The following is a 22,500-nucleotide window of genomic DNA, read 5'->3' on the forward strand; positions in this document are numbered from 1 at the left end:
CGACAAGAATACAAGGCACCTTCCATCCAACTGTCTCTCATCCATCCACTTCAAACCATTCATTCATCCATTAAACTACCTATCAACATCCATTAAACTTCCTATTCACATGCAGTCAACTATTATCAACATTTCAATAAACTATCTGTCTAAACTAAACTCTCTCTCTATCCATTAAACACCCATTAAACCATGTCAAACTAGCAATCACCATAGCAACCAACATGGTTACCCTAGCAACTATCATAGCAACAGCTTTATTTAGCACAGCAACAACCATGTCTACCTTACTAACACCATTGTAACTATCTCTACATTAGCTGTTTCAACTCTGTATGATATTTTACATCATATACTTTCATACACTGGTATGAGTTTTTAATCTGTACCTCAACACCTAGTTATGGCCATTGGTCAGGTTCCTTATTTTAATCTGAACCTCAACACCTAAGTAGTGATGGTCAGGTTCTAAACCTTTGCACCACCTGCCTGTTTCGGCTGACTTTGCAGTGTTATGCAAAGACAAAGATGTGCAGATCACAGGCAAGCTATTCATGGAGAAGAAAGAAAAATAGGAGCTTCAGTTAGTGGTGATGAATCCAAACACCTGCTGGAAAGGAGAGGGAGGAGGGTAAATGCCTCCAAAATATACATAAAGTGTGTGAGAGAGTGTGAGTGTGCAGTTGCTGGGCAAAATGTGTGTCAAAAAATCCCTGCAATTCAAAACAGTGTGTGTGTGTGTGTGTGTGTGTGTGTGTGTGTGTGTGTGTGTGTGTGTGTGTGTGTGTGTGTGTGTGTGTGTGTGTGTGTGTGTGTGTGTGTGTGTGTGTGTGTGTGTGTGTGTGTGTGTGTGTGTGTGTGTGTGTGTGTGTGTGTGTGTGTGTGTGTGTGTGTGTGTGTGTGTGTGTGTGTGTGTGTGTGTGTGTGTGTGTGTGTGTGTGAGAGAGAGTGCAGTTGCTGGGGAAGAGGAGAGGTTCTCCAAAATGCACCCTGTGAAAGTGTGCTGGAGTGTTTGTGTTGTGTAACTGCTGGGGAAGAGGACAGAGATGGGTGCTCTTTACCCACTGTGTGTGTGTGTGCCCACTGTGTGAACATGTGTGAGTGTGGTTGTGATTATGTGAGAGTGTGTCCTTGTCCTCAGTAGCTGTACACAGAGATGGGTGAAAGGCTGTCCTAAACACCAAAGAAATGCTGAGGTCTGCCTGATCTATTTTGGTCCAATGAAATATATTTTTACCACCTCTATCGCCCTGCTGCCTTCCTGAAAGACGTGCTTGCTTACACTTTTTGTTTCATACAGAATTCTGGATCCAGCAAGCTGCTATGGTTTATTTTTTAATTAATTTATGTATTTAGCTGACACTTTTATCCATCTCCGTTTGAGCCCAGTCCAATTGGATCAACTGAGGGCCCCAGAATCACAACACTGCAATTCGCCTTATTCACCCGGTGTATGACACAACTAATAGTGTGATGGCACATGGTTACTGTAACCAGGTGGGAAATACCAACAAAGAAAAGAACTTTATGAGAATGGAACAGAATATAGAACTCCATTGTCTATCCCCAAAAATGCCCCTCCTCACTTTTGAAAATCTTAACCGATGTAGTCATACTATACTAATACATCATGCTGAATATAATTAAGATAACTGCCACCCAGTTGACTGGTCTTTACAGAGAAAAAAAATCTCTTGGGTTGATTTGTTGAATTGAAATCCCAACTGATCTCTGTCCAAATGAGTAAACATGTAGTCATATGTACACTGTCTCATGTATAAATGGAGGATATTACAGAGTAATATGTGTATGTTTAGACTTGCGAGTCCATGCTTCTTCTGAAAACTGAGGAGCAGCACTGAGCCAGTTCTTGTGTAATCTGCTGAATCTGCAGCACCAGCTCAGGAACAGGCTTAGGCCCAGGCTACAGCATGTCCGCAACTGCATTGCTCAGTTCACGGAGTGTAAAAATAATTTGAATAGGCATTCAGCGTGTTTGAAAGAATTCATTTGATAATATTTCCCATCTTTGCAGAGGAAAAGTTTTGTGTGAAAGGAATTAAAGGCCCGTCTCGTATAGACCCCTGTCTCAAACACAAGCCGGTGCAGTTCGGCGATTTTGGAAAATCAAAGCCCGGGCTATTATTTGAAGTTTTACGGTAAATACATTGCAATAGTTTTTACATACCGAGACTGAACGGATTTCGTCCTTGTTGTGTAAAGACTAAAAAGAACACATGTACTGTATTTACCTGCATGATTTTTGTGTAAATATTTGATCTGAAAATTCAGACTTTGTGTGACAGGGCCTTAAAGTGTATGCAGCATTTCCACATTTGTGTGTTTTATTTTGATGAACTTTGTTCCTCTTTTAGCATAGCAACATGCTGATCGAGTTACTCTGAAAATTTAAGTCCCCTACTGTGAGTAGGCTACATTTCCATACCCAAATTGCTTTTATCTGTGATGTGGGTAGCGATCTGGATAAATTGGATTAAGTATGGCACACATAGATTTAACCCTTTCAGTATGTGTTCATTATTTAATCAGCGGGCACAACAGAAAGCCGTCCCTCCCTCTCCAAATCGCTTTTCTCTGGCTGTCTCGTGACAAATAGAAATTAACCCGCTGGATGTGATGAGAATGATTTTTTTTGGTTATCGCTGCATTGAAAGGTCATGCTGTGGAAATGGCTCTACGGCTTTGTGCACAAACTGAAAGCTGATTTAAAAAGAAATCAATGAAAATGGGCCCAAAATGATATGGGCCCCTCCATCCATCTCCTGTCTGTCACCCATTTAAGTCCAGTAGACTGAAGAGATGCACTTTCCAATTCAAATTGCAGCCGAGGCCACACACACACACACACACACACATAAACCAGTGGGACTGGGAGCCAGAGCACAGTGGTCCTTCTTGATGGGTTTGTGTGTGTGTGGCACAGGAAGGTTTGTGTGACTAATTCAGCCAATGGTACTGGTGAATTGATTTAGTCTACATGAAGGGCCCATATCACATTGGGTTAGTCAGATTTCACCCCCCCTGTCTTTCTTTCTTTCTTTCTTTCTTTTTCTCTCTCTCTCTCTCTCTCTCTCTCTCTCTCGCTGGTTTTGCCTGAGTGAGTTCCTCATTTCCAGCGTTAAAGGCTTGTAACCCATCACCCCATCCTCCAGGTTTTATGTGCTTCATTCACTGCTTTAATCTGTGACCCCTGCCTAATGTGATCGCTCCTACAGGAAGGACTTGCTTAGTGCAGGTATTTGACCTCTGACCCCCGACTTCTACTGTATCCGATAGGGACATTAAGAGCAATGGACCAGCTGCTTAGGCTCACAGGGTGGTTAGAGTCAGTAGGCACCTTTGTGTGTGTGTGTGTGTGTGTGTGCTTGTGTGTGAGCGTGCGTGCGTGCGAGCGTGCGTGTGTGTGTGTGTCTGTGTGTGTGTCTGTGTGTGTACCATACTCATGATTGCACCTTTTATTCTGCTGTCTGTTTTCATTCAACCATCTCTTGCGGTCTCATATATACAAGATTTACCGCTTTACCGCTTTACCACAATACCGTGGTCACGTGACGCCTACCGCGAGTCTGAGCTTGTCACCGTCATCACCGCAAAAAAAGGGGCGGGTTTTAATTTCTTGCTATTCAACCGTGGTAAGAAAAAATCCATACCATCCCAGCCCTGGTGTATGTGTGTGTGTATAGGTGTGCCTATGTCTAGTGTGGCCCACACATCTGTGCATGCATGCATATCTGTGTGTGGGTGTGTGAAAGGGTTAAACACCAAGTGTGTGTGTGTGTATGTGTGTGTGTGTGTGTGTGTGTGTGTGTGTGTGTACTCACCCAGATGTTTTCTGACACCTGCTGTTGTAGTTGTGAGTGAAGGAACCGGAGAGTGAATCTCCTGTATCAGGCCTCAGTCCTGTGTGTATATGCGTATATCTGCCTGTGTGTGTGTGTGTGTGTGTGTGTGTGTGTGTGCCTGTGTGTGTGGCTGCCTGTGTGTGTGTGTGAGTTTTATGTCAGCCTCTTTGTGTGTGTGTGTGTGTGTGTATCTGTGTGTATCCGCCTGTGTGTGTGTGTGTGTGTGTGTGTGTGTGTGTGTGTCTGCCTGTGTGTGTGTCTGCCTGTGTGTGTGGCTGCCTGTGTGTGTGTGTGAGTTTTATGTCAGCCTCTTTGTGTGTGTGTGTGTTTGTGTATCTGTGTGTATCCGCCTGTGTGTGTGTGTGTGTGTGTGTGTGTGTGTGTGAGAGGGAGAGTAGTAAAGCCCAGACACTTGCCAGTGGAGGAGGGAGTTGGTAATTGCCAGTAGACACAGCCGTGCATAAAACAAACTGCTACTTCGTAAGCCCTGAGCTCAGCAGCCAAGAAGCACACACACACACACACACACACACACACACACACACACACACAAGAGAATACTCCCATTTGATATGGGATGCTGATTTCTCTCCAGTTTATCTAATTATAGCTTGCTGAGAAGCACTGGAGGAGCACAGGGGGAATACCACCCAAGCACGGGGGCCAAGAGCCCAGCCATCCTGCTCTGTCTGAGAGGAGGCTCCTCCACACCCACTGGCTGTATCCAGATCTCCTCCACTACGCACTAGCTGCTTTCAGACTCGTCGTCTGTACTATATGCAGAACTTTGTCAAACGGAGGTCCGACCCTTCGGGTGATTCAGATATGATGCTTACATGCGGACATTATGCGGTCATGAACAGAATCTCCACATGGTTGAACACGCACATGAACCTCCGCATGTTCTTCGCTTCTTTCAGACACAAGCTCATTTACATCATTACATGTCTGCCGGAAATACTAGGAGGGGAGTAGTGTAAGAGCCGGCTAAGTTCGCAATTCCAAATTGCCGGTTATGTTGTTCAGGTATATGGTACAACCGCTTGACATCCGCAGGACATGCGGACTTAGGCTGGCTGTCTTTGGTCCATCAGGATCTCACCCACACTCTTCCTGAGACCAGCTAGGCAGGCTATCTTTGGTGCAAATCAAATGCCCTGGACTGTCTGTCGTTCTGAGTGTGTTTTTTTTAATTTATTTTTTTTACAGATAATCAAAGAGCCTTCTGCCTATCTGCTGCTTTGCCTCTGGTGTGTCTGTAGGTTCTACTACCACATTGGAAGTGAGTGAGTGTGTGTGTGTGTGTGTGTGTGTGTGTGTGTGTGTGTGTGTGTGTGTCATTAATGGGTGGCCTGGGCCCTGTTTAGGGGGACAGACTGAAGAGATGTGGGAGAAGGCAGTGTGGGCAGAGGACAGCAAGTAGGCTCATACTGTTCTCATTAAAATGGGCAAGTCGTTTGTGATTTTGTCAGATCATAACAGGTTCGTTACTCAGTGGATATCTGTGTCCACGCCCAAAGCCTGTGCTGGCTCGGTTGCCTGGGTTGGGTGGATTCCGCTGCTGCTGCTGCTGCAGTGCTAGTCTCTCTTAGGCCACTGGGGGGCAGTGTTTACACATGAGTGAATAGATGGCTTTGTGAGGTGGTCTAGCAGGAAGGATTGTTCACAGAGGACAGAAGCACAGATGTGCTATACCAGTGCTATAACAGTAAGGTCTTAAACAGGAGAAAATTCACAGTAATACTAATCTGTGTGGCATGAAATTCTGCGTTATTTTGTGCTATGTTTTTACAAATCCTCACTGTCAGTGTCTTTAGACGTCTGCTAAACCTGGAAGATATTATAGCCTATGGTTTGGATATCTATTCCAGTATTAACTGGTTTCTGAGCCACGTCCCCATCATGTATTCAGCGAGAGCAGTCCAGTGGCGCCCAGATCAGATGTAATATTGACCAACAGTGAACTCGCTCTGTGATTGGTTCTTTCTGCTCGTTGTGAGAAGGGAAATTTCATACATCAGATTTAAACAAGACGTCTCAGGTGATGCAGACAAGTGATGCTGGCTGGATTGGCAGCACTGGGTTGGAGGTGCTGGATCTGTGCTGGAGAGTGAGAGATCTGTGCAGGAGAGTGAGAGATCTGTGCAGGAGAGTGAGAGATCTGTGCATGAGGATGAGGGATCTGTGCAGGAGGATGAGGGATCTGTGCAGGAGGATGAGGGATCTGTGCAGGAGAGTGAGAGATCTGTGCAGGAGGATGAGGGATCTGTGCAGGAGGATGAGGGATCTATGCAGGAGGATGAGGGATCTGTGCTGAGATAGGGGAGTTCAGGAGAGTGAGGGATCTGTGCAGGAGGATGAGTGATCTGTGCAGGAGGATGAGTGATCTGTGCAGGAGGATGAGGGATCTGTGCAGGAGGATGAGGGATCTGTGCTGAGATGGGGGAGTTCAGGAGGAGAGAGATGTGCAGAAGAGGAGCATTTCCTTACGCTGCATGGTGGCCCTGAGAGGAAGCCTGCTGAAGGAAGAGCTGATCTGAACGGTGCGTCTGCGTGGGGCAGCTATCGATTGGGTCTTCGTCTCCTCAGAAAGCATCTCTCCCTCCCTCCCTCCCTCTCTCTCTCTGTGTCTTCTCATCTCTCTCTCTCTCTCTCTCTCTGTCTCACCTTCTCTTTTTTACTCTCTCTCTCTCTCTTTCTCTCTGTCTCCCCTTCTCTTCTTTACTCTCTCTCTCTCTCTCTCTCTCTCTCTCTCCCCTCTCTCTCTCCCCTCTTTTATCTTCCCCAGGGAGGCATTGCTGCTTGTCAGTCATGGATTCGACCTGTCTGTAGAGTGGATCCACATATCCATCCACTTCAGTTAAATCCACACATTGACTCCAGTGTTGAATCCACACTGACGAATGAGAGAATACACAGAGTTGACTGGTGACCTGTCCAGGAACAACAAAATGGATAGATAGAGAGAGTGATAGAGAGTGATAGAGAGTGATAGAGAGTGATAGAGAGTGATAGAGAGTGATAGAGAGAGATAGAGAGAGAAATTAAGTAGTAGAAATCTATCATGGCATACTGGACATGGAGAGCGGAAGAGAGGTGTGTTGGTGTCGCTGACCCCTGAGCCCCGTTAGAGGGCAGTAGGGCATTAGAATGCACACGTGCCCCCAGGCTATGCTGAGACCTGTACACTCTGTTGTCCACCTCTCCGTGCGGCGCACACTGGACTGGACACCCACTAACTGTCTGCCTGAGCTGTTGTGCAGAAGGTTCCAGCTGAGTGTTTTTCCCCTAAACAAGAACTTCAGGGTTTATTTATGGAACACGCTGCTGTTGTAGCCTCAAGGACAGATTCAGCTGAATTATTTACCGAACAAAAACACATCCACACAGTGAACAAATCAATACTTCAGTCAGGTCTTTTTAGGGGGGTTGTTTGTGGAATATAGCTTTCATATAGCTTTCATCCAGTAATGTTGTCTTCTAGTTGAGGGTAAGAGATCTGTGTGTGTGTGTGTGTGTGTGTGTGTGTGTGTGTGTGTGTGTGTGTGTGTGTGTGTGTGTGTGTGTGTGTGTGTGTGTGTGTGTGTGTGTGTGTGTGTGTGTGTGTGTGTGTGTGTGTGTGTGTGTGTGTGTGTGTGTGTGTGTGTGTGTGTGTGTGTGTGTGTGTGTGTGTTCACGCGACATGTAAGAATGAAGGAATAGAACTCCATGATTAAATAAACATTAGGTAATTCTTCCATTTAGAAACCTTGTGAAGTGAAGGCAGTTTCCATAACAACAGGTGGGGTGCCTCGCAGCTAGGCTACTTGTCAGCGTAGTGAAAAAGTCTGCTGGTTACTTGTGTGTGTGTGTGTGTATGCATGTGTGTATGCAACTATAGGTGCTTTCAGACACAACCTCCACCCTGCAGTACATGTGGAGCTTTGTCAAACTGAGATCCGACCCTTCGGGTGCTTCAGACATGATGCTAACCTGCGGACCTGATGCTGACATATCTGTGGTTCAACGTTCAACGTATCAGGTTCAACGTGGTTGGACACACACATAAACAGAACCTCGTGTTCTTCGCTTCGTTCAGACACAAGCTCATTTACATAATGTCCGTCCGAAATACTAGGAGGGGAGCAGTAGAACAGCCGGCTAAGTTCGGACTTCCAAATGTTGTTCAGATATACGGCCCAATCGTTTGACATCCGCAGAACCTCCGGTCTTCCACCCAAGTCTGAAAGCAGCTTATGTGTGTAAGGGTTGTAAAACTTTTTGACATGACTCTATATTCTGTGAATATGCACAATTACAATGCAGTTGTTTACCTTGAATATATTAAAAGATAGATCATCTGAAAGGAAGAGTAAATTTAATTTAACATGAATGCATCTTCAAGTAGAATCAAATATATTTTCAATGTCAGCTGCAAAAATTTGAGAGTATTCTGAGCTTGAGCTTGATTCTGAGCTTGAGCTTAATGTTAATCAGCATCACTCACTGAAACTGAAACGCGTAACTTTCCCCACTAGTGCAGTGGAATGTGCCGTTGATTAGAGGTGGGTATTATTCTTTGCCATATTTAATTCATATCCCCATCCTCCGTTTTTCCACAGGCCTCTTATTAAAATCATTATTAATCACGCTCCCTGAAACAGTCCTGACTACGCAGGGCCGATCTAGCAGCCTGTACAGCTGGGAGCCATTTTCTATGAGCCAAAGTCAATTTGGATTCATTGATAGCAATCCGGTCCCTTATCTGATGAGATTAGGGTTGATGCTCGGTGCTCAAATGCCCATTAGCTGAATATCTAGCTTAATTATGTCCTGTATGGCAATATCTGTCACACACACTCTCTCACTCACTCACACACACACACACACACACACACACACACTCATCGTTCATGTAGGCGCACACACACACACACACACACACACACACACACACACACACACACACACACACACACACACACACACACAAACATACATACTCACTTCATATTTAGCCGTATCTTAATGAAAACACCAAATCATCAGCGAGAGTGTTTTTACAGCTGATGAGGGATACTTATAATAAATGCACTCATTCACACACTCACACACAGTCAGTCAGTCACTCACACACACACACACAAACTCAGGAGTGATGAAAGCAGCTCTGTCTGAAAGACGCACTGTCCGACAGATCGTGATAGTTTCACAGACTGAACCCACAAACCTTCAGCTGCCCAGAACCCCCCCCCCCACCCCCCCCACTCTCTAATGCAGTCTACAGAGAACTCTGTGTTCCAACACTGCTGCAAGCCATTGAATTCTCCCCGCTATCCAGTTTCCAGTAGTAGTTAGTGAAATTTATGTGTGTGCTGTCCCGAGCGGAGTGGTGCTTTCATGAGCGGAGCGGAATGGGGTGCTCAGACCTGGACTGGGGGGAGTGTGATGGCCTCTACTCTGCCAGCGAGCTCCTGGCTCTCCCATTACCGAGCGAGCGAGTGAGCGAGCATGGGCCCGGTCTAGAGAGGCCAAGAAAGTAAATAGCAGCACGATGTTTTTCTGAAACCTCAGCAGCACACTGGAGCTCTCATCTCATCAGACCCCCCAGGCTGCCACCAGACTCCATTTATGTATGCCACTCCATTTATTTTTTACTCTGCTGCACTTTTACACGTTTACACGCAGAGCACTCGGCGGAGTAGCAACAGTGCCTCATCCCCAGCAGCTAATGATCAGGCCCCAGACAGGAGAGGCGGGGCCAGGGCACAGGAGAGATGGGGTCTGTGCACAAGAGAGGCGGGGTCAGTGTACAGGAGAGGCGGGGCTAGGGCCCAGAAGAGGCAGGAACCGTGCACAAGAGAGATTGGGTCTAGGGCACAGGAGAGATGGGGGCTAGGGCACAGGAGAGATGGGGGCTAGGGCACAGGAGAGATGGGGGCCAGGGTACAGGAGAGATGGGGTCAGGACACATGAGAGGTGGGGCCAGTGTACGGGAGAGGCGGGGCTAGGGGAATAGAGTTGCTCCCACATCAGCCCCCTTCTGCTCCAGGTACTGGTCAGATGAGGGGAGACGGGTTGGATCTGGCCAGCTTGCCCAACTACTTATTAACTTATTAAATTAGAGCAGCTCAAGCGACATCAGGTCCAGATCGACCTCAGGTCCAGATTGACTTCAGGCCCAGATTGACTTCAGGCCCAGTCTGTCAGCTGCTTACACTGGAACTGATCTGGCCTCAAACTACATCAGTGTTCAGATCTGACCCTGAACAAGAAACATCAGTGCCAGATTAGCCTAGTCAGTTAGCTACCGGTACTTACATTAACAGATCGGTCTGTGATCAAATTACCTCAGAGCTAGATTAGCCTATTACCGTACTCAGATGTCATTTAGGCTAGTAAATCAGCTGCAGACCATCTTAATATTGCTATTATTCACTAACATCAAACCAGAAGTTTACCCGACTGCTGTTCCCCCATGAGTTGCTAAAGGAACACGTTTCTCTCGAGCCACGAGGGGCATTAGCAGGAGGCTAGTCATTGTTATTGTTTTGTGCTACATGTAGCCTCTAGCTAAACGGCTGGAAAACAAATTGTTACATTGTATTGCACGCACAATGCCGCAAGAAAGATGGGTAATTTACACTTTCCAACTTGGGCGACGGATTTACAAGTCTAATGGAAAGGGCCATTATTTCCAGGGCTGTTGGGAGGAGCTGTGGGGTGTGAGAGGGGAGGGGCTGTGAGGGGGGAGGGGCTGTGGGGTGTGAGAGGGGAGGGGCTGCTGGAGGGCGGAGCATAAACCCCATACAAAGCAATATCATGTGCTTTTAATGTGACAGAATAGTGGAGAATGACAGGAGGTGAATGAAGGAGAGAGAGAGTCGGGGCTGGGCTCTGGAAAGGACCACGGCAAATCGAACCCGGGTCGCCGGCGTACGGTGCAGGTGCCCCAGCCAGTTGCGCCACGGCCGGAGCCTATCATGCGCTTTTTAAGATCATGGTAATCCGCCCTGACCTCAAAATGTTACCAGCCCACCGGGAAGGCTCCCAATCCTCGTGATTGCCACTTCGTTACTGAGGCTGATCAATCCTCCTGAAGTGCGAGTCTTGTGCAGACTGGCAGAGTTGGCAGGCAGCCTGGCAGCCTCAAGGCTGTTGACATGCTGTCCAGGCTGCTGTTGACATGCTGTCCTATTACCCTGTGTTGGTAATCACTTTACTTGATTTGTAAATTAGTTATAGCCCTTTACATGATGTTTATAACATTACCTGCTATTTTGTAATCACTAAACCAGTGATCTGAGTTTATAAACCTTGACCTCAAGCTTATAAATGAGCAAATTTGCCTTGTATTATAACATCTGATCATGTGTATTTTATCAAGGATGTTGTATTTATAAATCAGATGTAATATTGTGAGTGTTTAAAACTGCTATCCTAAAACAATCTCGTACCTCTGGGTCGTACTGTGTGCATGCACCATCATTTTTAGCTATGGCTGATTGCTGTCTACGGTTCTTGTCATCTTGGTTCCCTATTTTAGGCTTGGCAATCACAGGGCTCATGGACCTGCGGAGATGTCTGATAACCTACATACTTTACACAGTAGACGCTTGCCAAAGCCAGCAGTCTTGTCACATCCGTCTGCAGCACTGCATCAAATAAACTCTGATTACAGTTCTTTATCTTTAGCGTCACGGTGTATATTTTCCTTTCCTAATGATCCCTTCCTGCTTCATACTTGCGCTCTGTAAACATTTCTCCGTCGTCAGCGCGTTTGGCTGTGCGAGTCGTGTCAGATTTGCTTTAGGGGTCTTGTGATAACACATTAAGGCAGATAAGCTAAGTCCAGAGAGGGGCTGACCAGAGTGGCTGCGCCTCAAAGCCTGGCGATATGCATCTCCGCATAGCTGTGGTCATATGTTTTTCTTTCAACAGCATGCAGGAATGTGAGTATGATTTTCATATCAGCACTGCGGCCATTAGTGTGTTGCTATTCATCATGTTTTGGGCCTGTGGAAATACAATCGGACATTAGCGTGAAGAAGGGCAGCCCGTGTGTGTGTGTGTGTCTGTGTGTGTGTGTGAGAGAGAGAGAGAGTGAAGGGCAGCCCGTCTGGACCACAGAGATGATCCTGCCCCTGTGTGTGTGTGTGTGTGTCTGTTCTTGTGTGTGCGCGTGTGTGTGCGTGCGTGTGTGTGGATGGGGATGTGGGAAGGGGTTGGAGGACTGGGGTGTTGGAGGGAGTTCAGTGATTGCACAGGCCAAAAACAACACGAGGATTTCAACTCTAAAGCATCTTGACTCAAGAAGGAAATGCTCAAGCCTTTTAATGTTGAGTGGGGCAAGCAGCTGCCAGCTCTGTGAGAGAGTTACACCAATATGTGCCAACGTATAGTTATACTAGTTATAAATAGTTGATATTGTTATTATTGTTATTGAAATTGTTGTTACTACTATTATTATTAGGCTTAATGACAGTTTTTCCATTACAAACTGCAACCTTACTTTTATGTGGGTGTGGTGGACCAACAGTAGCCTCGCCACCTGAGAAACGGTGGACGCGGGTTCGATACTGCATGTCCCTTTCAGTGAATGTGTCTCCTAATTCCAACTCATTGCCTTTAAATCCCACTCCTGAAGCAGTGAGCCGATTGGTTGGTTTTCTACGCAAGGACACCAAACTAGACTGCTAGACAATCATGAGTTACAATTGGCAGAATTTAAAGTAGAATTGATTAGTGTGGTGTGGGATACACTTTGGACACTTGCTAAACCTAAACTGATTGTTTTTTAAACATATTTTGAGTTTTCTTAATAATGTGATTGTAATGGAGTTTGATACCTATTTGGTATTTTAGAGCAGTTTTAATGATATTCATCTCACAAATCCCATATCAGCGACTGACCTCATGCACCCATGAAACAAAACGGCTGCCGGAGAGTGAGCCCCTGTGAGGTCCCGGCCAGGTCTCAGGTTGCTTTTAAAAACTGTGCATGCATCTGTGCATGCTTTTCTGCACTAAATCTCTGATGAGCTTTATCTTACTGTAGATGTTCCCATCAGATAATGTCCTATGTGAAAGACTTACTGGGGTCCCTGTGCTAGACCTGGTCATCATCTCTAGGCAACAGATGGGTCTTAAACACACACATACACACACTCTTTCTCTTTCTTTCTTTCTTTCTTTCTTTCTTTCTTTCTTTCTCTCTCTAAAGGCTGTGCTTGGTCCCTTTCCATCTTTTCTTTCACTCTCCCTATCACTTTTCCCTCTCCTGCTCTCTCTCTCTCTCTCTCTGTACCCCCCCCCCCCCTTCTCGCTCCCCCCCTCTCTGAGATGTGTGTTTTGGTGACTGCAGAGTTCTGTCTCTTGTTCTTACCACCCATCAGCATTACTTGCCCCTGGGGGCAGTGGTTGAGGACGGGCCCTCTGAATACCCCTGCCCCCATCAGATACCCCGCTGACACCATGATGGATTTGGCCGATCGCTCTCTGTCACGTATAGCGCCGGACGGCGTTGGGTTGTTCTTGGGCTGTGTGAGAGTGTCTCAGAGAACCGTGTCAAGAGACACACACACACACACACACACATACATACAGCAGTCTCTGGAGTAGATCCGCCCTTTGTGTATAGGTGAATGCTAGCGCCACCAGGTGGACGAGAGTTAGCAGTGCACTCTGACCACTCTGTTTATGTAACTTCAGTCTGGTCATGCTCAGGTCACATTAGTGGAGTGACCTCATCACCCCGTCAGAATTCTTCTCTCCCGGGTGTTTGCTTTCTCTGCCACACACACACCTCTCTGGATGACAGGAAACACATCTGTGCCCTCGGATTATCTGACGTTGCTCTTCGGCTTCTATATATGAAAATATTTCTTCCTTCATTTGTAAATGTCATTACGTCAGAGGTGTGTGTGTGTGCGTGTCTGTGTGTGTGTGTGTGTGTGTGTGTGTGTGTGTGTGTGTGTGTGTGTGTGTGTATGAGAGAATGTTTTGTGCATCACTTATTGTGAAATTCGATCTCAAAGTGCATCGCTGCAAAAAGATAAAATAATCACAAACAGTAATTGCCATGATTTCCAAGTCTATTCTGAGCTCCTTGAGACTGATTGCTAAAGACCTCTGGTGTGATGCCCTTCATGTTTAGCAGTAAAGTGTCTGAGAGGAGGAACTCACTGTGGCAATGCTGCAGCTGGACCAATGCTGTCGAGCAGTGGTTCTCAAATGGGGGTACGCGTACCCCTGGGGGTACGTGAAGGCACTCCAGGGGGTACGTGAGATTTTAAAATATACATATATTTAAAAAGTAGAATCCATGCAAAAATACTTTAAAAACAATTATTTAATAAATATTTCAGGAAAATATAAGTTCATAAAATGAATTTTATATTTCAGTAGGCTATTCAATTTCATTATCCTAGTCATGGATTATTAAAATGTAAAATGTTCAAAATAGTTTTTTTTCCAAATGTTTGAATTTTGTATGTGTTTATCAGTTCCAAAGTTTAATAAATTAGACACTGATGGCACTCTGTTTTAAGTCTTTTTTTCTCAACTAAAAATGCTTTGCACTGGTTAGGGGGTACTTGGCTGAAAACATTTTTCACAGGGGGTACATCACTGAAAAAAGATTGAGAACCACTGCTGTAGAGTATTACACACACACACACACACACACACACACACACACACCCGTCAGTGTGTCCTGTCAGTCTTCACCAGAGCAGGCAACTTTCTGTCTTTTCTACAGTAGGGAACCAAAGCTATCTGTCTGTCTACAGTAGGGAACCAAAGCTATCGGTCTGTCTTTTCTACAGTAGGGAACCAAAGCTATCTGTCTGTCTTTGCTACAGTAGGGAACCAAAGCTATCTGTCTGTCTTTGCTACAGTAGGGAACCAAAGCTATCTGTCTGTCTTTTCTACAGTAGGGAACCAAAGCTATCTGTCTGTCTACAGTAGGGAACCAAAGCTATCTGTCTTTGCTAGAGCTCTCATCCTCTGGTAGTGTCATGGTGCTTGTATAGCAGGCTAGTATTTGGTGCATTTGTATTGAGTGCTCTTTGTCCACACGGAATCCGTTCTATTGCATCGCATTTCTCATTTAAAATAGCAGAACAACATGAGTGACAGAAAGAAAATAGAAACAGAGCATCCTACAAAAGTTCTGCTTTAGAACGTTATGCTGCATCGCGCTGCACTGCACTGCACTGCGTCGTGTTGCCTCCAGTCAGACATTCCAACTGAGGACAAAGTGCTCTAATTGAGTTCTATCGCTAATGCTCTCTCGCACCGCATGCAGTTAGATCACGGGGTGAGGTCTCAAGTAGAGCAAGTGAAGCTTGTATGTTAATCCTCATTTTGTAAGTCGCTTTGGATGAAAGCGTCTGCTGAAATGAATAAATGTTAAATGTAGTGTAATGTCTGTCAGGCCAGGGCAGGTCGTATAGGCCCTATCTCTCTCTGGGCAGAAGGCCCAGCTCATGATTACTGTCATTATTATCACCATGCTGGGCTGTAGGCTTTGAACTGCAGCGCTCCAGGTGTGAAGATGGAAACTGGTGATTATGGGGGGGCGGAAGACACGCAAACTCGGCTTTTTCCTTCATAAAATAAACTTTGACCTCAGTGACCTCGGTCTCTGTCTGTGTCTCTTCATAATGTTTCCTTCGGAAATCCATGTGATAACGTAATCTACCGGTAATAACGTAATCTGCAGTTAGCACTAAGATACCTCACGGACACGGATGAACTTCACTGACCCCTGCTACAGGTTACTGTATGTTTGTGGAATGTGGATGCTGCTCAATAGCACATGAGGAATCTGTAACCAGTGTGTGTGTGTGTGTGTGTGTGTGTGTGTGTGTGTGTGTGTGTGTGTGTGTGTGTGTGTGTGTGTGTGTGTGTGTGTGTGTGTGTGTGTGTGTGTGTGTGTGTGTGTGTGTGTGTGTGTGTGTGTGTGTGTGTGTGTGTGTGTGTGTGTGTGTGTGTGTGTGTGTGTGTGTGTGTGTGTGTGTGTGTGTGTGTGTGTGTGTGTGTGTGTGTGTGTGTGTGTGTGTGTGTGTGTGTGTGTGTGTGTGTGTGTGTGTGTGTCTTTTTTGTCTCCTCAGGGCCGAAAGCCTCTTGAGATGTTCCAGGTGTAAGATCGCTCGATACTGCAATGCTACCTGCCAGGTGAGACCCTCCAGTTTCCATGATATTCACAGCAAGAGTGTCATTATTGGCCATGGATGTCCACTTATTATTGATGTTAGCTTTGTCTTTACCTGTGTGAAGTGCTTTCAGTAGCCATTGTGCTGGAAAATCTATCTTACCTTACCATACCTTACCAGGAAGCCATCAGAAGGTTATGTACAGTTAATTCCTTTCGTCATGGAGAAGAAAACCAGAACATGCTGTGCACCTCACAATCGCCAAAAAGAGATTTCAGATGTGCTGATCTAGACAGGTTTAAAATGAACAGGAGACATGCAATGGCATTTACTTTGCATTAGTGTTCATTTTAGAGAAGACCATGACCCAAAAAAACCCATTGCTCTTGCTGTATTCGGTCTTACAATAGGACTTTTAGCCCAGATAGGTTTTTCCTGTGTTTTTACCTTCACACATGTGAATATGGAGCAGGCTTGTATACTCTTAAAACGAATGTGTTGAAAACAAAGCAACTTGCATTGTTTTAACACATCTCTGTGTCCAGATAGGGACCACATAAGTTTGTGTTGTTTCCTTTTTAAATTTGTTGCAAAAAAATGTGTTGAAAATAGCACAACTTGCATTGAATCAACACAACTTGCGTTGTCTTTTTAACACATCTCTGTGTCCAGATAGGGACAACACATTCCTTTTCAGAGTGTATGAAGGCGTGTGCTCATAACTCATCGTGATGGACAGTGGAGACAGCACACTGGCCGTGCGAATGAGCACCTTGACAGGAGGGACATCTGTGTCCGCAGCAAATTTTTCCTCCTGAGATATTGCTTAACAACACGCTGCTATATCTTAATGACATGTTTGATATCTCCTAACGGCACATGGGATATCTCCTAATGACATGCTGTTAGCCCTTACTGACCCGGCTGTCCTCTGCAGGGATAATTCACCTCTCCGCTGCAGGAAGAAGGCCTAAGTATAGGTTCACTTATTGGAGAGTAATTACACCCCACTAACACACACGGATGGAGAGAGGGAGAGTGTGTATGTCTGTGTGTGTTCGTCGGTGTGTGTGTGTGTCAGTGTGTGTGCGTGTGTCCGTGTGTGTGCGTGTGTCAGTGTGTGTGCGTGTGTGTCTGTGTGCGTGTGTCGGTGTGCGTGTGTGTGTGTGTGTGTGTGTGTGTGTGTGTGTGTGTGTGTGTGTGTGTGTGTGTGTGTGTGTGTGTGTGTGTGTGTGTGTGTGTGTGTGTTTGTATGTCCCCCTCTCTCCTCAGAACCCAGACTGGGCTGTCTACTGTACTGCTGCTTTGTTTTGCTAAACGTGGCCAAACGGTGGTTTTAGTGATCTCTTCTAGTCAGTGAAGGCCCAGCTGGTGTTGGTCTGTTGGATGGTGTGTTTAGGTGTTTTAATGGGTCTTGTTGTTTCCAGTCTGTTTATGAATTCCCTCAACATGTTTGCGTGACAGCATTAGTAAATACAATAGTTGTTTCCCTGTGTCTTCTGTGCACAGTTGTGTACCTTTGTGCATCTTGGATCCAGCTGTGTGTGTGTGTGTGTGTGTGTGAGAGAGAGAGAGAGAGAGAGTAATTTCTCTTAGTCCCTACTAGACAGAGAGCCCAGCATGTTATGAGAGTGCATTTGTGTGTTTCTGTGTGTGTGTGGGCGTGAGTGTATGACAGCAATCTGAGAAACAGCAGGGGTAATATGGTAATGTAGCCGCACATTATCAGGGGGCAGAGCAGGGCTACCATGCGGAACAGACAGGAGACATGCCTGCCACTGTGTGTGTGTGTGTGTGTGTGTGTGTGTGGGGGGGGGGGTGATCCTGTGTATGTGTGTCCTGCAGGTTTGTTTTCCTTGTGTGTGTGTGTCCTGCTGGTTTGCTTTCATGCTCTGTGTACCTTAGATGTGTACCTCTTTGCATTCTGGATCCAGGTGTGTGTGTGTGTGTGTGTGTGTGTGTGTGTGTGAGTGTGTGAGCGAGAGAGAGAGAGAGAGAGAGAGAGACACAGACAGAGAGCGAGGGAGAGGGAGGATTGGAAGTAAGTGTGTGCCTGCTGTTGCATGTCCCTGTTTCTGATTGGTCGTGATGGGGTGGTGATGACTGGGCTGTTCTGATGCAGGCGGCCATGAGTGTGCCTGTCACGCTCCTCTCCCAGCGCAGACCTGACTGCTCTCAACCACCGGGACAATCCTTCACCTCTCCTTCCCTCTCTCCATCTCTCCCTTCATCTCTATCTCTCTCCCTCTCTTTCCCTCTCCTCATCTCTCTTTATCTCTCTTCATCTCTCTCTCTCTCTCTCTCTCCATCCCACTTCTGCTGTGACCTTGGGTTCCCCTATTCTCTTCCTTTCTGATCCCTCTCTCTCTTTCTCTTTCTCTCCCTCTCTTTGTCTGTCAATATACCAATGTCTCTCTCTTTTCTCTTAACTGTCTGTTTGTCTTACTCTCTCTGTCTCTCTGAAACCTCATATGCCCACATCAGAACCTCCGAAACATAATTGGTCATCTGAAACTCTGGCCCATCAGTGCTAGAGGCATGTGTGTGTGTGCGTGCGTGCGTGGGACTGTGTTGGACAGTCATGACTGAAATCAGTGATGGCACTAAGGGCAAAGAGGCATGGGTCATCTCCATGGTTACCACCCTTTGTGTTTACAGTACTCACCACACAACTGTCAACTGAACTGAAAAACAAACTTCAAGAACAAAAAACACACATAGACAAGCAAAAAAGAAAACAGGAAATGATACAGGACGGCTGCTGGTAAGCCCTGTCACAGTTGTTCTTCTCTGTTTCCAACCTGTCAGTCGGAAACAGACCAGCAGCCGCTGTATGGAGAACCATGGAGGAGAAGCAAAGCCCATTGCTGCAGCACCCACACAGCTGAGCCAGTGCACTGCCCTACATGGGTATTGGCAGCATGAGCAAAATGGGTGACCTTGAATACGAAGGGTATTTCAAAAGATTCCAATGTTTTATTCCAGTGCACGTAGAATTCGGTTCATCACATGACAAAACAAAAAAATTACGATAAACTAAAATAGTACATCCATCCAGTTACGTCAGTCACACGATCAATCAATCAATCAATCAATCAATCAATCAATCAATCAATCAATCAATCTTTTCAACAAATTAAAACTTCTGTTGTCTGCCCATAGACCTATGAATTCACCTACAAAAAAGCTGCCATCTTTGTCCATATAAGGAGAGATGGTATCTGGTAATTTTTCCTATGGGAGAATAGCATGGGGATTTTCCTATGGGAGAATAGCATGGGGATTTTTATTTATTGCACCTGTTCAACTCTGGCAGGGACGAAGTTGTCTTTTTGTCGTTTTGCTCTACAAACTTTTGTCCTCTGCCTTTGAGTGGGCACTGTGATCTTCGGTACGAGCACGAAACTTTGATTTTTGCTACCCCAGAGCTAACATTACATGGGCAAAGATGGCAGCTTTGGGTACTTTTTGTAGGTGAACTTCAAAGGTCTATGCACCTTACTAATTACAAAGGTGAACCATTTAACTCATTGTGGTGCACAAAGGCCACAGTGCCATCATTCTGCCAGTAGTGCAGGAGGCATTACCTGAACTCAATGGCTCCTGCACCTTTTATGATTTCTTCTGCAGTGCAAGCTCCTAAGTTGTGTGGAGATTGCAGTGTTGCAGACGGCCTCGCTTCATCTGTCACCTCCGAGGGGGCACCAGGGTTTGGAGTCTGAGAGATTTGAGGTCACAGCTGTATAAATCAGCAGGCAGTTTGGAGACGAAGTATTTTTAGATAACTCTAAAAGTTGGTTTCCTGTGTGTGTGTGTGTGTGTGTGTGTGTGTGTGTGCGCGTGCGCGTGCGTGTGTGTGCGTGTGTGTGTGTGTGCGTGCGTGTGTGTGCGTGTGTGTGTGTGTGTGCGTGTGTGTGAGTGTGTGTGCGTGTGCATACTTTCAGTGCCCTGATGGGGGAACCAGGTGTATATTTAATCACAGGTCTCGCCTGCTTGGTAGGCGTTCTCCTGGTGTTCTCCGCGGAACCGTATTTCAGGTCAGGCGGTTCTCCAGGGGGAGATCAGTTGTGCACAGCCATTTTTCTCTGGTTCAGGGGCTCCATTACTGAAACAAAATTAATTTCAAGTGTGTGTGTTTCAATCAGAACTCTATGTGCTAATATGGTCCCTCTCTCTCTCTTGCTTCCCCTCTTTCCAGTGATATATGTTAATGTCTGTCAAATGTCTAAGGTATATGGAATATGTATGTCTGTATGTGCCATCCTTATGTCTGTGACTATGTAAGTGCCACCCTGTGCCTGTGACCATGATGTAAATGTGTACGATGAAAAGTGCTGGAAAATGCGGAAAAAAAAATTCCCTAAGGGGACAACTAGTAAACTAACTAACTAACTTCTAACTTTCTCCCTTCCTCCCTTTCTTTTTCTCCCTCTCTCTCCCTTCCCCTCTTTCCCTCTCTCCCTTCTCTCTTTCTCTCCCCCTCTTTCTCTCTTTCCTTCTCTCTCCCTCTTTCTCTCTCTTTCTCCCTTCCCCTCTTTCCCTCTTTCTCCCTTCCTTCCTCTCTTTCTCTCTCTTTCCCCTTCTCTCTCCCTCTCTTTCTCTCTCCCCATCTCTCCCTCCCTCCCTCTCTCTCTCCTTCTCTCTCTCCCTCCCTCCCTCTCTCTCTCCCTCTCTCCTTCTCTCTCCCTCCCTCCCTCTCTCTCTCCCTCTCTCCTTCTCTCTCCCTCCCTCCCTCTCTCTCTCCCTCTCTCCTTCTCTCCCCTGCAGAAACAGGCCTGGCCTGAACATAAGGGAGAGTGCCGCCGGCTCAAGAGCCTCCATCCCAGAATACCCCCAGATTCTGTTCGCCTGGCCGCCAGGATCCTTTCCTCGATGGTATGGAGTGCATACACACACACACACACACACACATTCTGAATAGCCACACTTCCATGGCCACCAAGACCATTGTCACAGCAGGAAGTAGCACTGAGGAAACTGAGAGAATGAGAAGCACCCATCACCTGCTGAGCTCAAAGATGCATGCACGCACACACACACACACACACACACACACACACGCACACACACACACACACACACACACACACACACACACACACACACACACACACACACACACACACACACACACACACACACACACACACACACACACACACACACACCTCCCAAATGCACATTTAAACTGAAGATGCTGTTGTCTACTCTGTGTGAACTCTGATGGGCTCTATGTTCCCCCTCTGCAGCTAGCCATTACCCACAGAGCATCAGAGGAGCTGTACTCATTACAGGAGCACCAGTCACGTAAGTCTGCCCCCCCCCACACACACACCCCGCGTCATCAGATTGATATGTGCCGGAACATTCTCGCGGCGCTGTGCGGCATGGCATGACACGTTGTCTCCGGTGCCCCAGTGAGGCAGAGAGGAGTTCTTATGCCTCCAGAGATCTGATCTGCCCCAGTGAGGCAGAGAGGAGTTCTTATGCCTCCAGAGATCTGATCTGCTTTATAGAACGTACAGTACAGGCAAATAGTCAGAGTGCAGCAACAGTTGCCATGTTCAGATTGCTTTGTTGCTAAGGCTGCAAACACAGGAGAGAGTGTGTGTGTGTGTGTGTGTGTGCGTGCATGTCTGCGTGCGTGTGAGTGTGAATGTGTGTGTGTGAGGTGGGGGGTGGGGGAAACATGGCAGAGAAGTAAGATGGGCCACACACCTTCTCTCTTTCTCTTCCTCTCACTAACCGGAGGGTTGCCGGTTCGAACCCCGACCAGTAGGCGGGGCTGAAGTGCACCTAACCCCTCACTGCTCCCCGAGCGCCGCTGTTGTTGCAGGCAGCTCACTGCGTCGGGATTAGTGTGTGCATCACCTCACTGTGTGCTGAGTGTGTTTCACTAATTCACGGATTGGGATAAATGCAGAGACCAAATTTCCCTCACAGGATCAAAAGAGTATATATACTTATACTTACTTATACTTTATGCATCATCACTATAGGTGACCTGTGTTTTTATTTAGAAACTTTCCCAACTTCTCTTTACCCCCTCTTTATTTTTTATTTCTGAAGTTCTGAAGTTATGTAAGACACACACAAACACGTACATGTGCACACACAGACACTGGCACTGGGAGACAGACAGACAGACACACGCACACACGCACACACACGGACATACGCACACACACGGACATACGCACGCACACGGACATATGCACGCACACAGACATACGCACACACACGGACATACACACACACACACACACACACACACTGCTCTGCCTAACACATTGCCATAAGCTGTCTCTCTTTAGTGAGTTCCTCTCCCGTACCTGAGTGCACTGTTAAAACAGCATGCAGTGTGTCCTGTTTCCTCATTAGAGCAAGTGAGGACCTCACAATAGCAGACACATCCCAAAGGTGCTGTATTTAAGTTAAGGGTTAGTTTAAAGCCATGTACTGTAACAGCAGATAAACATTACATGAACAAATGTTAGGTA

General features: G+C 46.3%; 1 protein-coding gene across 1 annotated transcript in view; it reads left to right on the forward strand.

Annotated features, from left to right (window-relative positions):
* Positions 1-22,500, forward strand: part of smyd3 (SET and MYND domain containing 3) — a 291,990-nt gene that overhangs the window by 7,724 nt on the left and 261,766 nt on the right. The window contains exons 2-4 of the mRNA XM_076300384.1: positions 15,959-16,022; positions 20,768-20,875; positions 21,250-21,307. Coding sequence (XP_076156499.1) covers positions 15,959-16,022; positions 20,768-20,875; positions 21,250-21,307 — 230 coding nt within the window. The remainder of the gene's footprint in view (positions 1-15,958; positions 16,023-20,767; positions 20,876-21,249; positions 21,308-22,500) is intronic.

This window comes from Alosa pseudoharengus, unplaced genomic scaffold (genome assembly GCF_046254945.1).
Source record: "Alosa pseudoharengus isolate Yale_2024_CS ecotype anadromous, Long Island Sound unplaced genomic scaffold, YU_APseudo_1.1 YU_APseudo_1.1_scf_22, whole genome shotgun sequence".
Lineage (NCBI taxonomy): Eukaryota > Metazoa > Chordata > Actinopteri > Clupeiformes > Clupeidae > Alosa > Alosa pseudoharengus.